General features: G+C 40.0%; 1 protein-coding gene across 1 annotated transcript in view; it reads left to right on the plus strand.

The window, feature by feature from the left end:
• Positions 1-13,314, plus strand: part of GMPS (guanine monophosphate synthase) — a 31,313-nt gene extending 17,999 nt beyond the window's left edge. The window contains exons 10-16 of the mRNA XM_074878385.1: positions 1,398-1,503; positions 2,532-2,647; positions 3,590-3,715; positions 4,826-4,941; positions 6,633-6,763; positions 8,341-8,513; positions 10,050-13,314. Coding sequence (XP_074734486.1) covers positions 1,398-1,503; positions 2,532-2,647; positions 3,590-3,715; positions 4,826-4,941; positions 6,633-6,763; positions 8,341-8,513; positions 10,050-10,151 — 870 coding nt within the window. The 3' untranslated portion in view covers positions 10,152-13,314. The remainder of the gene's footprint in view (positions 1-1,397; positions 1,504-2,531; positions 2,648-3,589; positions 3,716-4,825; positions 4,942-6,632; positions 6,764-8,340; positions 8,514-10,049) is intronic.
• Positions 13,315-13,942: the final 628 nt, after the last annotated feature.

Consider the following 13,942-nt stretch of genomic DNA (forward strand, 5'->3'; position numbering starts at 1 on the left):
CAAAATTGTTTGAGTATTGTCCAGCAGTGGATACTGAGGAAGATGTCAACCCATTGAGCGTGGATTCATTCAGTGTGAACAGTGATGGTCTCAGCTGCACATTGAAAGCTGTTTCCTCACACTTTTCCTTTTTAATCCTCAAAACAAACCTGCATCCTAGTAAGGAAGCAGAGCAATGCCACGTGCCTTTAGTGGGAGAGGAGTTTAAGACTTCTCAGACAACTTTATTCTGGTTCAGCTGGAGTTTGTGGTGTAATGGGTCATTTATTCCTTCTGTCGTATCTTGTTCTGAACACTAGTCAGTGGGTAACCTTTAGGTACTGATAGTCCATTTCTGGCACATTATGGTTTCAGGCAAGAGCGGTGGCAGTGCTTTAGTGAAAAAATAATCAGCTCCTGTTGAGAGAGGGCCAGAATTCTTCTCTTGAACCTCTAGTAATGTTCAGCACTGCAAGCATAATATTCTCCTCTCTCTTGAGAGAGCATGAGAATAATACATTTAAATGGATTGAAATCTAGGGTTAATTCTTTCAGGTGCCTACAGGGATGAGTTCTTTCTGTTCTTACACAGCTTCTGCATCACATTACTAGCAACCTGATCAGCTGTCTGCCAGCAGTACACTGGTGGCACACAATCTGTTTGCCAGTTGTCAATTTAAGAACCCACAAATCTATCTGAAATGGCCCGACATGGACATCTGTGGATGACGGCCAGGAGGTTGAAGATGATACGAACACAGGAGGTTGAACTGTCTAAAGATAAGGAGCCCAAGTCCTGTCCCTTTGATTACGCTCCCAATCAACTCTGTTCAGTCCAAAGTCCAGAAAAGCTTTTTGAATACCTTTCTCCTGCAGAGCTCTTAACTATTAGCATATGAAGTAAATGTAGCAGACTGCCCTGTTCTGCCTTTTCTGATACTAGAATGGTTAAGTTCTCCAACTGTATTATAAGAAGGAATCAGCACGAGACATCACATAACTCTGTTGGAAGGTGCTCAGTTATTAGTAAGTGCCCAACTGTAGGAGAGAAAATAAGTTACTGACCCACACCTCTAATACTGTAGAAAGTATTTTCAAGGCTTCTGGATGGGTTTGAACATCTAGGGAAGAGAAGAAAGATCTGAATTACTGAAGACAAAGCAGGCATGACCTACAGCTATATCTACACTGATTGTGCCATTGATATTTCTGGCACAAACTTAAACTTCCTTGTCCTGCAAGGACAAACCTCTGTCCTGCAACTGTTTTTACAAAGCCCACAATCACATGTACTTTCTTTCCAGCATTTATGCAAGTGTTGGCAGGCGATGCTGTGAAAAGCAGGCCAGTTTGACTGCCATAACCTGAACATTTGAGGCTTTTTGTTTGAGTGTGTAAGTTGCTTTTTCTTCTTTAAGGGTAAAGTAATAGAACCACTGAAAGACTTTCACAAAGATGAAGTGCGAGTGCTAGGGAGAGAACTTGGTCTTCCTGAAGAGCTGGTTTCGAGGCATCCCTTCCCAGGTATGAGAGTCGGTCTGTGCTACTTAGTGAGGGGCCATGGATCACATCAGTATTAATTAGAATATACCTAACCTGTAGAGTAAATTAATGCTGGAGCATAAAACTTACCTCTAAACAGGAAAAAAAAGATGGATTTATTAGTTTTTACTTAAGCAGGGTCTTCTTTCAGGAAAAGAGCATTTAAGAGCAGCTTTATTATGTATTGTGATTAAAGAAAAGTTTTATAATTGAGTTTGCTTTTAGCTGCAGTTGTTTCTTTTTAGTTGCATAAGAATTATCAGTGAAGTACAGCTGAATGCTGCCTGAGCTGTCAAATATATCTTACTTGAAATAATGGTCTATATCCGCCTGCCTTTCTAAGGGGCATTTGCTGTTCTGAAAATGATTGTGTGGGGAATAACAACAATTCTCCACCAGAAAACATCAAAGTTACATATCAGACAGCAAAGTCCACGTCCTTTTAAGAGGGGAATGTTTTTCTGTCCCTGTGTTGTAGAAGTTGTCCTGCAGGGTGTGTAGTAGTCCCTAGCAGAGTGTGGAGGCTGTTGCGCTGATGCGCCAGCATCACATGAAAAGCAAGAAGCTGTCTTCAGACATTTCCAGGAAATTACATGTGTTTTTGTATCGAGTAGCTAAAAGGTCAGAGAGCTGGCAGGGGTCTTTAGAAACCGTGGAGACTCAACTCTCTGATCCCTGTTGCCTAGTGAAGGGAAGGAGGAGGTTCCCGTTTGCTCTGGCTTTGCCATCTACCACACTTCATCACCACTAATTGCTGGTTTAAACAGCCAGCCCATTTAAGGTGTAGGTAAAAAAAACGCTTAAATGTACCAAACAGAAATACTGTTCTGGAAAAAACAACTTGTGTATTTTTTATCTTGTAGGGTGTTAAGACAATTGAAGTATAGGTACAATGGCAAAGCATACTGTCCTCAGTGATTGACCTGCTGTTCCAGATGCTGTCATGTTTTCAGATGAAAGTCAGCTTTCCTGTTCTTTAGTATAATTTTTTTTTCAACTCTGCATTGCAGGTCCTGGTCTAGCAATCAGAGTGATATGTGCTGAAGAGCCTTATGTGTGCAAAGACTTTCCTGAAACAAACAACATTTTGAAAATAGTTGCGGATTTTTCTGCAAGTGTTAAGAAGGTAACAAAATTGTGAAATTCTAACATGCATAAAAGTAGTGTGATTGTTCTGTAGTGGCCTGCCATGGGGTTTAAGCTGACAAAATTTTAAAACCAGTTTTTTGTGCTCTTCAAAGAGTAATGCATTTCAGTACAATTCACTTGAAGCCATTCAGTATAGTACAGTAGAATTTTTCACACTATGACTGGTGCAAATGTTAGTTTTTGAAAAATGGGAGTTTATCTACTTTTCAACCAGTACATAGATTTTGTCTTAATTAAACTTTGTGCAGCTGAGGATTTCTGGAGATTTTTTCCTCCCTGAAATAATTGTAACTTTCTAGAGTTGCATGCCCTAACAATGACTAAATGTCTAAATTAAAGTGCCGGAGCAAGGAATTAGTGCTTGCCAGGTATCCTGAAGAGAAACATGAAGGTTTTAATCAATGATGTTTAAGTTCTCAATCTCTTAACTGTTATGACCTTCATGATTACTGTAAACTCACTTGAACTAAACTGCAGGGGGCTAGAAAGTTGTTAGCAGAGGCCTGTTCTAAATCCCAAGTTCAAAATGACTTCTAAAACATGGAAGGGGAGTACTTCCTTGAAAACTTGTTGAATTGTGGTGTGGAGTAATAGGATATTGCTTTGTTCTGTATCTGAAATAAACAACAAAAAAAAGAAAAGTATAGCTTTGTGAGAGAGAGAATGAGCATAGGAAAAGAGCTTCACCGATGGCCTTTGAGAGCTTCACCTTGAACTACATGCAGTCCAATCAAAACTGCTGTTGCTAAAATTTAGTTGTTAAATGGAAAATATTTTTAAATAGTTCCAAGGGGTTAATGTGGACTAAATTTAAGCGAACAGCTACTTAAATAATAATTTGATTAGCATTGTATGAGCTCTGTTTGAGTGCTTGGGGCCTTTATTTAATTAAAATTTATTTTTCTGCGTCATTGCACAGCCACATACTTTGCTGCAGAGGGTCAAAGCGTGTACAAGTGAAGAAGACCAGGAGAAGCTGATGCAGATTACAAGCCTACATTCACTGAATGCCTTCTTGTTACCAATCAAAACTGTGGGAGTGCAGGTACGTGGATTCATTCCAGGGATGTTCTGAAAGCTGCTTCCTACCAGTGTGGCAGGCTGCAGCGAAGCATAATAATTGCTGCTTTAAGATTGAAAATAAAGGGCTTGACTCAAGAACATAATCTTCAAATGACTGATATCTGATGTTGTTGTCATTTGTCAGTGCTGGTGTAGTGCAAAGGTGTCAAGACATCTGAATAGACATTTGAGCAAGTGCCAGGTATTGTATTTGAGGATATCGTTAAGGTTGGATAATGCTGGTCACTTATAAAGGCAGTTTCTTCGTGACTTCATAGTCTTGTAGACCTCTGCTGTAATCCTGTTGCCTGCTTTAAGGCTCAGGAGTCCTACAGCGTCGGTCAAAAAGCCCCCCTGCTTCCTACATTTGCACATGCTTGCTGCTCTTTCCTGTGCTGTATCCTCATCCTTGTCAGGAAAGGCAGCAGAGCAGTGCAGGCTGTTCAGGATATGGGAGCATTTGAATCCGTGCAGGGGGATAGTGTTTTCTTTCCTTTCACTCCTTTGCTAATGCCACTGGAATTTTTGTGGGCTGTCCTTTGTATTTGGTTTGTATTTCTGTCACCAAAGCTGAGCTGGCATTCTCATGGACTTGTGAGCAGTAACTTGGAAGATTTCTTTACTGAGTAGTCATAGCTGTAAAGTACCTTTCTTTGCTTTATCAGTATTGAGTTACATCTTTTGTTATCCACTGCTTAATCCTGTGTGTCTCTTCTGTAACTCCCTGCAGTCAGCTTTTCTTACTATTTTAAATAGCAATAATCATGAGCAGATTTCTACGCTCCATCACAGGCTTTCTTCAGATGGTGCTGTCAGAATAACAATACACAGCCAATCCCTATGCTCAGGTCACCTTACATGAATCTTTCCATCCTGAACATTTTGTACACTCTTGTTAGCTCACAACACAAATACAATTCTGTATTTTCTCATTCACTTGGTATCTCTCAGCGTATTGATTTCACCAGCTGAGTGTCTGCTAACTGTTGACACAAAGTATGGTCCTGTAATCTAGAGGATGAACGGGAAAGTATTGTGAACTATTTTGGCAGCAAACTTCATGTCCATTTATTTACCTTTTTTTAATTTATAGGGTGACTGTCGTTCATATAGCTATGTTTGTGGGATCTCTAGTAAAGATGCTCCTCACTGGGAGTCTCTTATGTTTCTTGCCAGGCTCATACCACGCATGTGCCACAACATAAACAGGTAAGTATTTTGGACTATCTTTATTTCTAATGATCCTCTTAATATATATGGAATTCTAGCTTGCACAAGCATTCTCCTGTTTAATCTATGGTAGAATTTTTTTATATGTTGGACGAGTGTATCATACAGAGGTTACAAATGCACAATAAATCAAAACATAGGTTTATTTCTGGAATTACTAGCTTGAAAAAGAAATTGATAGCCTATCTACTAATTTTTTTAAGCACTTGGTTAGACAACATTCAGTGTACTTTATGCAAAATCTCTTTTGAAAGATTCCAAGCCTGCTGATGAGTTCTGGTGTACTTCTGATGAGTTCTGCAGTACTTGTTTGCTTTGTGTCAAAAACGGAATTTACATGGGACTGTCAGTTCTAGTGGCGCATAGGAAAGCTCCAAAGCTGGGCAGTTTAATCTTAATTGAGCTCTCTTGTGAGTATGCATTTTCTAGCTACTCGATTCCGTAACTCTTCTAGAAGCTGAAGTTGCTTAGATATTAAATCAGTTCTGCATAATGCATATCCTCCTTGCCTGGCTGCAGACTTCCTGATGAAACTGCTTCTAATTGCTTATAGCAAAACTTAGTTTTGTCACATAAGTGACACCTACTTAAAGATCTTGAATTGCAAGGTACTTCTTTAAACTAAACGCAGAGGGAACAAAAGAAGGCAGAAAACCAGGACTGCATGTGCAATTTCAAAGTATGTGCTGGATTTACAGCATTGGTGTCGTCTTTAAGCTCTTTTGGATTTAATACTACTCTCCTGAATATACCACATCTCTGGGGGTTCTGCTGTACCAGGGTGTGTTTTCAGAATCTTTCATTGCTGTTTCTAGGGACACTGAAGTTGGCAGTTTGAGGAGTGGTGCACTGAAATAGTTGGTCTTCTGCCCAGTTATGCTTGCAGGCTTTATATTGCAAACAAAAATACAGAGTGTAAAGATTGCCTCTTTTTCTGCTTTGGGTTTTAGACAAGTATTCTTGGTTTGTATCTACAAACTCAGATAACTTGTGTGAATATGTTGTAGTAAATCCTTGTATGAGGCCAGTCAGAAAATATTACGCTTTGCTTTTTGTTCTGCAACATATAAAACATGAGTGAAATTAAAAAGATAAAGCTGGGGTGACTGTTTTGAATTCAGAAGACATTTTATTACAAATGTAGTTATGTAGATTTTTAAATAGCGGTGTCAGTGCCCTGTGCTGAAAACACAGCTATTCCTTTAACAATAAGGTTTACTATTTAATGCTATCTTTGGTGGTTTCCTATTAGGAGAGAAGATAGAAATTGTAAGCACTTATTAAGTAGCTTTCTTAGAATAATCTTAACTTTTACTGACATCAAAGTAAAATTGAAAAAAACACCCTTTGTGATACTGCTGAGTTAGTATTTCTGGGTTTTTTTCTAAGGATTATTCTCTTAAGTAATACTGGGGCTATTGCTAGTCTCTAGCAAACCAAAGTAAATTCGTATGTCTGATTTCCAAAGCTAGTGTGCATGCCGTGTTTATAGAATATTCGCACAAACTTCTGTTAAGCTCTAGTTAGCAGCTAAGGAGCAAAATCAAATCTTATGCTTTTTTCCCCTGTTCTGTTTTCTCACAGCAATGTTAAAGATGCAGTCTTTAGGGAATCCGTTTTATTCTATGTTAGCAAGATGTTTTGGCTTACATTCCCATCCTGTTTTCCAGAGTTGTGTACGTGTTCGGTCCACCGGTCAAAGAACCTCCTACAGACGTCACCCCCACTTTCCTGACAACAGGAGTCCTCAGCACTTTACGTCAAGCTGATTTTGAGGCTCACAATATTCTCAGGGAGTCTGGTAGGTGTTTTGCCTCGGCCCAGGGATTAGACTTTTGTATCAAGATTCCTGCAAACCTGACTGGGGGTAGTTAGAGTGGTACTGTCAAAATCTACAAGCTTCTCAAATATCTGCAAAAAAAGTGATAAATTAATGGGATGAAAGGCAAGAGCCGTTTCTGCAAGTTGTAGAAGCTGGTAGCTAAAGGATGGCAATTGCTGGCCTTTCTGATAGCAGAATTCATTTTAGGGGATTTTTTGGGATTGTGGCTTGCCTCTGACACATCACAAAGCTTGGAGGTGTGGTGCTTCACTGCAGTGCAAACTTCTGCAAAAAGTACTGTTAGCCAGCTGAAAGTCAACCGAATTACTTCTCTTTGCTGATGATCTCAGTCATCAGTATTTACCTGAAGTAAATAAACTGTGTAAAGAAACTTGGCATAGTTTCTAAATCATCTTTTTTTTGTGGAAAGAAGGGAGCCTAAAGGCTAAGTTTCATGACCATTAGGTCATGGTGCTCACTACCTGGGATGGCTTCATAGTTCTTAAAGTAAAAACTGTATTTGAAAACCCAATGACTTCAGGCTAGCAGATGGTAATACTTCAAACCCTCAACATCCAGGGAGTTTTTGGTACCCTGTGATATGGCACATAGCTAGGAATATAGTAGTTCTGAGGTTCAGTTATTTTTATTTTTTTACTTAATTACATTTGAAGATGCGATACATGTGGGAAGCAGTTCATCAGGCTTGCCTGTATTTTGTATAGATCAAATTACAAAGGATATCTCTTTTTGAAAATACATGCTCTGTTTGCAAAGCTGTCTTACCATAATTTATATAAAAATAGCCTCAAAAGGCTGAGGATAACACTTACAATTGTGTTTGTAAAACTGTAGATGTGTCTCGCTAACTTTTGGTGACACTCGGCTTTGTGTGAATGAATCACTCCCAAAAATAAGACTTGAGTTACTTAGTGAAAAAGACTCTTTGTACCAGTAGCTCAAGCGGGTGCAAGCAGAGAGTGAGAGCCTGCATCGGTGTTAGACTGGCTCTGCAGGCTGCCACACACCTGAACCTCAAACCTTTAGATCATTTAAACACTGAAATGAGGGGATCTGTGTATTGGCTTTCAGAAGGTCATATTAAAAAAAAAAAAAGTGAGATGATTGTCTGGAGTTACCTATCAACCACCAGCAACAGGGATAGTTAAGAGCTTTCTCTTAAATATGTCAGAGATACTTGTGAATGGCTCTTTATTGGGCTTGATACGGGAACAGATAAAACCCCACGGTTACGTTATGTGGGAAGGAAAGTAGATCTTAAATTGCATTCACAGTGAATTACAGGGATAACAGAGCCCAGCTGGTTGTGTTCTGCATGCCTGCAAATGCTGAAGATCATCTCAGGTGGCAGTTTGCATAGTTTTAGTGTACGCACCGCTGAGATCTTCTGGGGTGTGGTAGCAGTAGTGGAGATCCCAGACGATGTAAATGTGGCTCCTAATATGTAGTTTGAAGTACATGTGGGAGATGCTGTAAAATTTCTATCACCTGTCTTTAAACCAAATTAATGCCTTTTGTACTACTGTTTTCTGAAGGTTATGCCGGAAAAATTAGCCAGATGCCAATAATACTGACACCGTTGCATTTTGATCGGGACCCCCTACAGAAACAACCTTCCTGTCAAAGATCTGTGGTTATTCGAACTTTTATTACAAGTGATTTTATGACTGGTATTGCAGCAACTCCTGGTAATGAGGTGCCGGAAGAGGTAATATGGGTTTTCAAGTTCCTTTTCAACATGAGCTAGTATTGTAGATGACTCATTTTGACTTTCTTCCCTTGATCGCTTGCCTTGACTTTGATTTTGTTGCGACTTTCTTGTCTCTTTCATTATATTCATTAGGAAGAATATGATGGTGTTTTGGGAAAAATCTGTAAGAAAATGAGAAGCTGGCCAATGGGTATGGCAAACTTAAAGGCTTTCCAGTACAGCTGAGCCAAAACACCATCAATTAAAAAAGAAAGAATACCCCAACCATTCCTGAGATTTTGAAATTAATTTTTTGTATTAGTAATTGGGAATGTCCTGATTTAAAGATTTGCCCTTGATTGCCACTTCTGATTGTACTGGAACCTGTTGTTTAACTTCTCAAAGTGTGCTGTACTAAAAGCATTTAGGAGTTGAGTTCAGGCATATTCTTCTGGGAAACTTTATCTGTGTCCAGTTTCAAGTACTTGTCTCCCTGGGAATGCAGTGTAAATGAAGAACAGGATTGACTTTTTTTTAAACATACTTTAAAAGCATATAGACATTGTTTAGTAATTGTGTGTAACTGAAATCTTCTACTTTAAGGCAGCCTCTAGCCATTTAAAAAGAAAGGATTCAGCGTTAAGTTACCATGTAAACTATTCCGTTATATAAAATGACAATTCATTTGACTGTGAAGTTTGTGTTTAAAAACAAACTTAAAAACAACCATAAAACCCACACCCAAACAAAAACCCCCCGCATTCTTCAAAATGTAAAATGGTCGCTTAAAGCTAGGTGGTAATGTGGTAACAAAATAGTAGAGTGTGTGGAAAAGACCTGTATTTATGGGGAAAATAGCTGATGAAAAGTTTTCTGTGTTTTTCCATGGAGAGCAATGCATTGTTTAATTTATGCTGGCACTATAAAACAGAATGTCATCTAAGTGGCAGTGTTGCGAACTGTGGGATTTTTAAGGAACCTGAACTTCTAAGGATCAGCAAATTCTCATTTGGAATACTTTTGCTAGCGTGAACTGATTGTGAACTCTGGAAAATAACTCTCAATGGAAACTCTTTTCTTCGGGTGCCTCTTTCTGTTTTTTGTTTGTTTTTTTTTTTTCTCTTACCTTTAGAGCTCCTTTTTTTGTTTTGAAAGGGGTTTTGCTCAGACTGTTGCTTTGGGTTTGATGGTTCAGCTGGAGATGATGGTCTGAGAAAAGTCTGAAAATGATCGATAGTAACACATAAGCGCGTGTGCTCCTGCTGAACTTTCAAGAAATAGTTTTGAAGCTGAAGAGCTGCTGCCTTGAGGGAAGTGTGCTGTGATCGACACCCTGGTTTATTATCAGTGCCAAAAATCAGCAAGTTCCATGAAGCTAGAGGTTTTGAGTTGATTTTATTTCTTAATTGGTGGTAATACGCTATAGGCTCTTTCTCTCTTGTGTAATTAGTGTTAACAAAGTTTTCCTTTTTTAAGGTTTTCTTGGGTAGTTTTCATCAGGTCTGTTATACATGCTTTCTTCTGATGTGTTCTGTTTTTTTCTCTCTACAATAGGTTGTGTTAAAAATGGTGGCGGAGATTAAGAAGATTCCTGGCATTTCTCGGGTGATGTATGACTTGACATCAAAGCCACCAGGAACTACGGAGTGGGAGTAATTAACTTTTTTTCTATTAAAGTACTGTGTGCAGTCTAAATCATATCAGAAACCATTCCCAGTGTTGACATGCAGTACTGTGAAAGAGTGACTGGAGCTGCTACATCGCATCAGATTCCTCTCCTGGAGCATAAACCTGCAGTTAAGAGCTGTGCTGGGGATGACTAAGTGGGGCTGAGGATTTGTACGGGTAAATAATCATGGCAGTGTTGCCGGTGCGCAGACAGATTCCTATTGCTTTTGCCTTTGTCTTACCGATTCTTCCTGTTTTCATGTGTTTTATTGTTAACTGTAAATGTCTCTTTGTTTTTGTACACTGTGTGAGAAGAGACAGTTTATTTACTTCTACCAAAAGCATTGTTACAGCCTAAAAATGTAAAATGAATTCTTTGTGACCAACTGCTTTTGAACGGATTTATTATAAATAAATATTTTGCCAAATGGAGTAGTGGGTACTGTTGAGCTGTGGAATTACCGTGTATCTGTTGTAGACTGTTTAGCCTGTTCTATATTGTTTGACGTGTCAGCCCATGGCAATAACGTTGAGCTCCAAAAGAGCAATGCTAAAATATTACGAAATTACCTCTGTCTGTCTCTTCTGTACTCGCTCCCTCTTGCATCGCTCGGTAGCTGTGCGTGTTGGTAACAGGCGTGTATCCACCAGCTCATCTTTAGTATACACTTACTGCATGTCTGCATATGTCAAATTCCAGGCAGTGAGGTGTCTCTGTGTGCTTCTGGGGACTCTGACAGAAGCGTAAAAATGGGAGAGCAGTGTGGAAAGCTGTGGCACCGGGGCTACTGGGTCTGTAAACCCTGTTTCTGTCCTCCGACGCTTGCGCAGCAGTCCACAGCCTGCTGCCGATGTGCTTTCCTGATACTTGATGACAGTTTATTTTCTATGCGTTTGCTTTTACAGGAATATTTTTTTTGTATGTATTGTACTTAGCTTGATCTTTACGATCATTATAGTTGTTAGTGTGGAGTCACGGTATTGGAGGTGACTTACCCAATCCATGTAGATCCCTTCATCATTCATATTCTGCTGTTTATGTAGTTACGTAAGCAATAATTTGAGAGATGGTTACTTTGGACACCTGTACTTTTCCTGATGTATTGAGGCAAAGCTATTTCCATCCACCTGAGAATTTTGAGCATGTCCTGTGATTGCTGTCTGTGGAAGTAACAGTTAAATTCTGACCTGAGCAGCGTGCTGGGTGCCTGCTGGGTACCTCCATCGGTGGAACCCCAATGTGTATTCAGGCTCATCCCTCTTATCCCTTTGTTTTAATTTAAGCAGCTGCATTTCATTCAGCTGCCAGATTACCATAGTGTTATGGGGTAAAATACTTGGTTTAAACTGTTCAATAACGAGTATTTCATGGCTGTAGCTACTTATATTTCCATTTGCATAGATTTGTGAACTGGAATAACTGTTGAAAGTGTTTGTTCTATGTTCTCTTGATTGCACACATTTTCCTGTTGTTCTTACATTTCCTGCCTACACATTATGGTAATTTAGTTTAATTTCTGCTTATAGGAAATGGCTAACTTGTGTAAATGTATTCTTTTGCCTGTGTCATTGAGTGGTGGTTTTTCACTCGGGGGAGGAGATGGTGTGTTACAGCTCACTGACCCCTCTGAGGGCAGGGACGTGGGGGAACACTGCCTCCCCCTCACAGCCCCGCTCCCGGCAGCTTTTTTAGTGATCTTAATCGATATCTCGGTTGCCCCCTTTATAGAATGGGGGGAGTAATTCTCACCCACATCTGCCATACCCTCTTTGAGCCCTTTGGATGAGCTTTTTGTGATGTAAGTGAAGTATTAGCAATACAAATGTTCTTTTGTTACTGGACTGTGATCTGTAAGAGCTGTTGGTCAGAAACACTGTAAATCGGTGTTTGCTGTGGCAGAATCTGTTATAGCATGGGTTCTGTTGAAAACAAATTTTCTTTGTAGCTTATCTCAAAAGAAAGCTCCCTAATGAATTGATGGCCTTAGAGTACATTTTAACTTTTTGTTAGAAGAAGCTGAGGATAGTTGTTTTCATTACTGTCTTGGTGTCTCAGCTGTAAAGGGTGCAATGACAAGAAATGAATCTTTTTGGTGTGATGCAGAAATCCTTCAGCCTTTTAAAGCTACGGCAGTTGTTGCTTATTGTAAGTAGGCTCGCTCTTGCTGCTGCTGCTGCCACCACTTTGTGTTGCCTTGACAGCAAACAGGCAAAAGAGGAGGAATTAGTAAAATGTAATGCAAAGACTATAGAGCACCTCTTAAACCCAAACCTTTCTCAGTTTTGACTGAGACACTTAGTTGGTCTCCGTGTAAATAAATCTGCAGTGTATAGTCCCATAGTTATGGTGTAACTCACAAGAAGACTTGGGTGGCGCCAGTGGTGCCCGTTGGCTGGGGGTTACAGTAACTGTTGTACCTCTGGACCACAAGCTTGCCACCTACCTGGACAGAAATCTTTTCTTCACTGCATGCTGCACACTTTGGAAGTCCTTCTTGGAGTTGTATCTTAACTACAGGTGTGATGTATACCTGTGTGCTGCGTGTGTACTGCAGTTTGACATCCACTTTTACCATCTTTTAATCACCTGGGTTGCTATCATGTCTAATGAAATGGAGCTCGATAGCAATTCCTGTGCTCTTTAGGAACATACTTTGGTTTGGGATTTTTTTTTTTAAAGCCAGAAGATTGAGTATTGAAAATTTTAGGCATAAACTATTGCACTATAAGCAAAATGTCTTATTGAAATGAAATTTGTGATCCTTAGCTCTCTTTTCCCCTGTTTGACACCTGTGCCATGCATTGTAGACGTGGTGGGTTGTTCTTAGGAAGGTTGGTGTTATCATCCCAGCGGTTCTTGAGCGTTTTTATGGAATCCATGTGTATCAGACAGCCAGAAGTGGAGAGAAACATAATACTCTGTTCACATTTCTTAAAAAATTATATTTAGCACCTAGTTTACAAACTAATAACTGTAGCTGCCCTGTACAATTGTTCACCTCGAGTCTTCAGTAAAACATGTCAGCAGTTAGAGGAATTTGTATTGGGGGCATTCCCCATCATTCTCAATTTTTAACACTTTTCTGCTTGTGAAATGATAAAGTACTGTGAGCCTTAATTTTTATCCACAAATAAAAATATTATGTTTGAACATCGGTGTGGCTTATTTTTTAGGGCTTACACGTAGAAACTACATTATAAAGGGACTGTCTGGTTTGGGTTGAAAAAGCTGTTTTGTGGCAGTCGTGCTTTCTGGCTGCAGATCTTCCTGGGGTGGGGATATGTCCCTGCCGGGGCAGGGCTGTCTCTCGCCATGTCACAGCACGGGACACCCCACTGCAGAGTCACGGGCTACTCTGGTATTTACCCCACGTGTGCTTTTGTACCGTGATACGCTATGGCAAATGTAACTTCTTCCTAAAAGGGTGTATAGAGCCTTTTCTAGGTTGATTTAATTAAAACCGAGCCTCTTCTCGTTTAATTACCCTAACCTGGTGATGGCCACACAGACTAGGACGGGCTGCTCTGTCCCTTGGGGTGCCGGTGGTGGGTCTGCAGCATCCTCGCGGGAAACTCCTCCAGCACCTCATTGCGTTGGGGTTGCAGTTGGGTGGTGGCAGAGCTCTGCTGCTGGCATTTAATTGTTTTTACCGGTAGGTCACAATTTCCAGTCCAAATGCAAATTTTCTCTTTAAAAAGGCAGCTGAGATTGTACTTCAGAACAAAAGTTCGCGTGCGGTCGTAAGCTGCCATCGTCTGCAGGAGAGAATGTGAGTGGG

The sequence above is a fragment of the Strix uralensis genome, chromosome 9 (genome assembly GCF_047716275.1).
Source record: "Strix uralensis isolate ZFMK-TIS-50842 chromosome 9, bStrUra1, whole genome shotgun sequence".
NCBI classification, from domain to species: Eukaryota; Metazoa; Chordata; class Aves; order Strigiformes; family Strigidae; genus Strix; species Strix uralensis.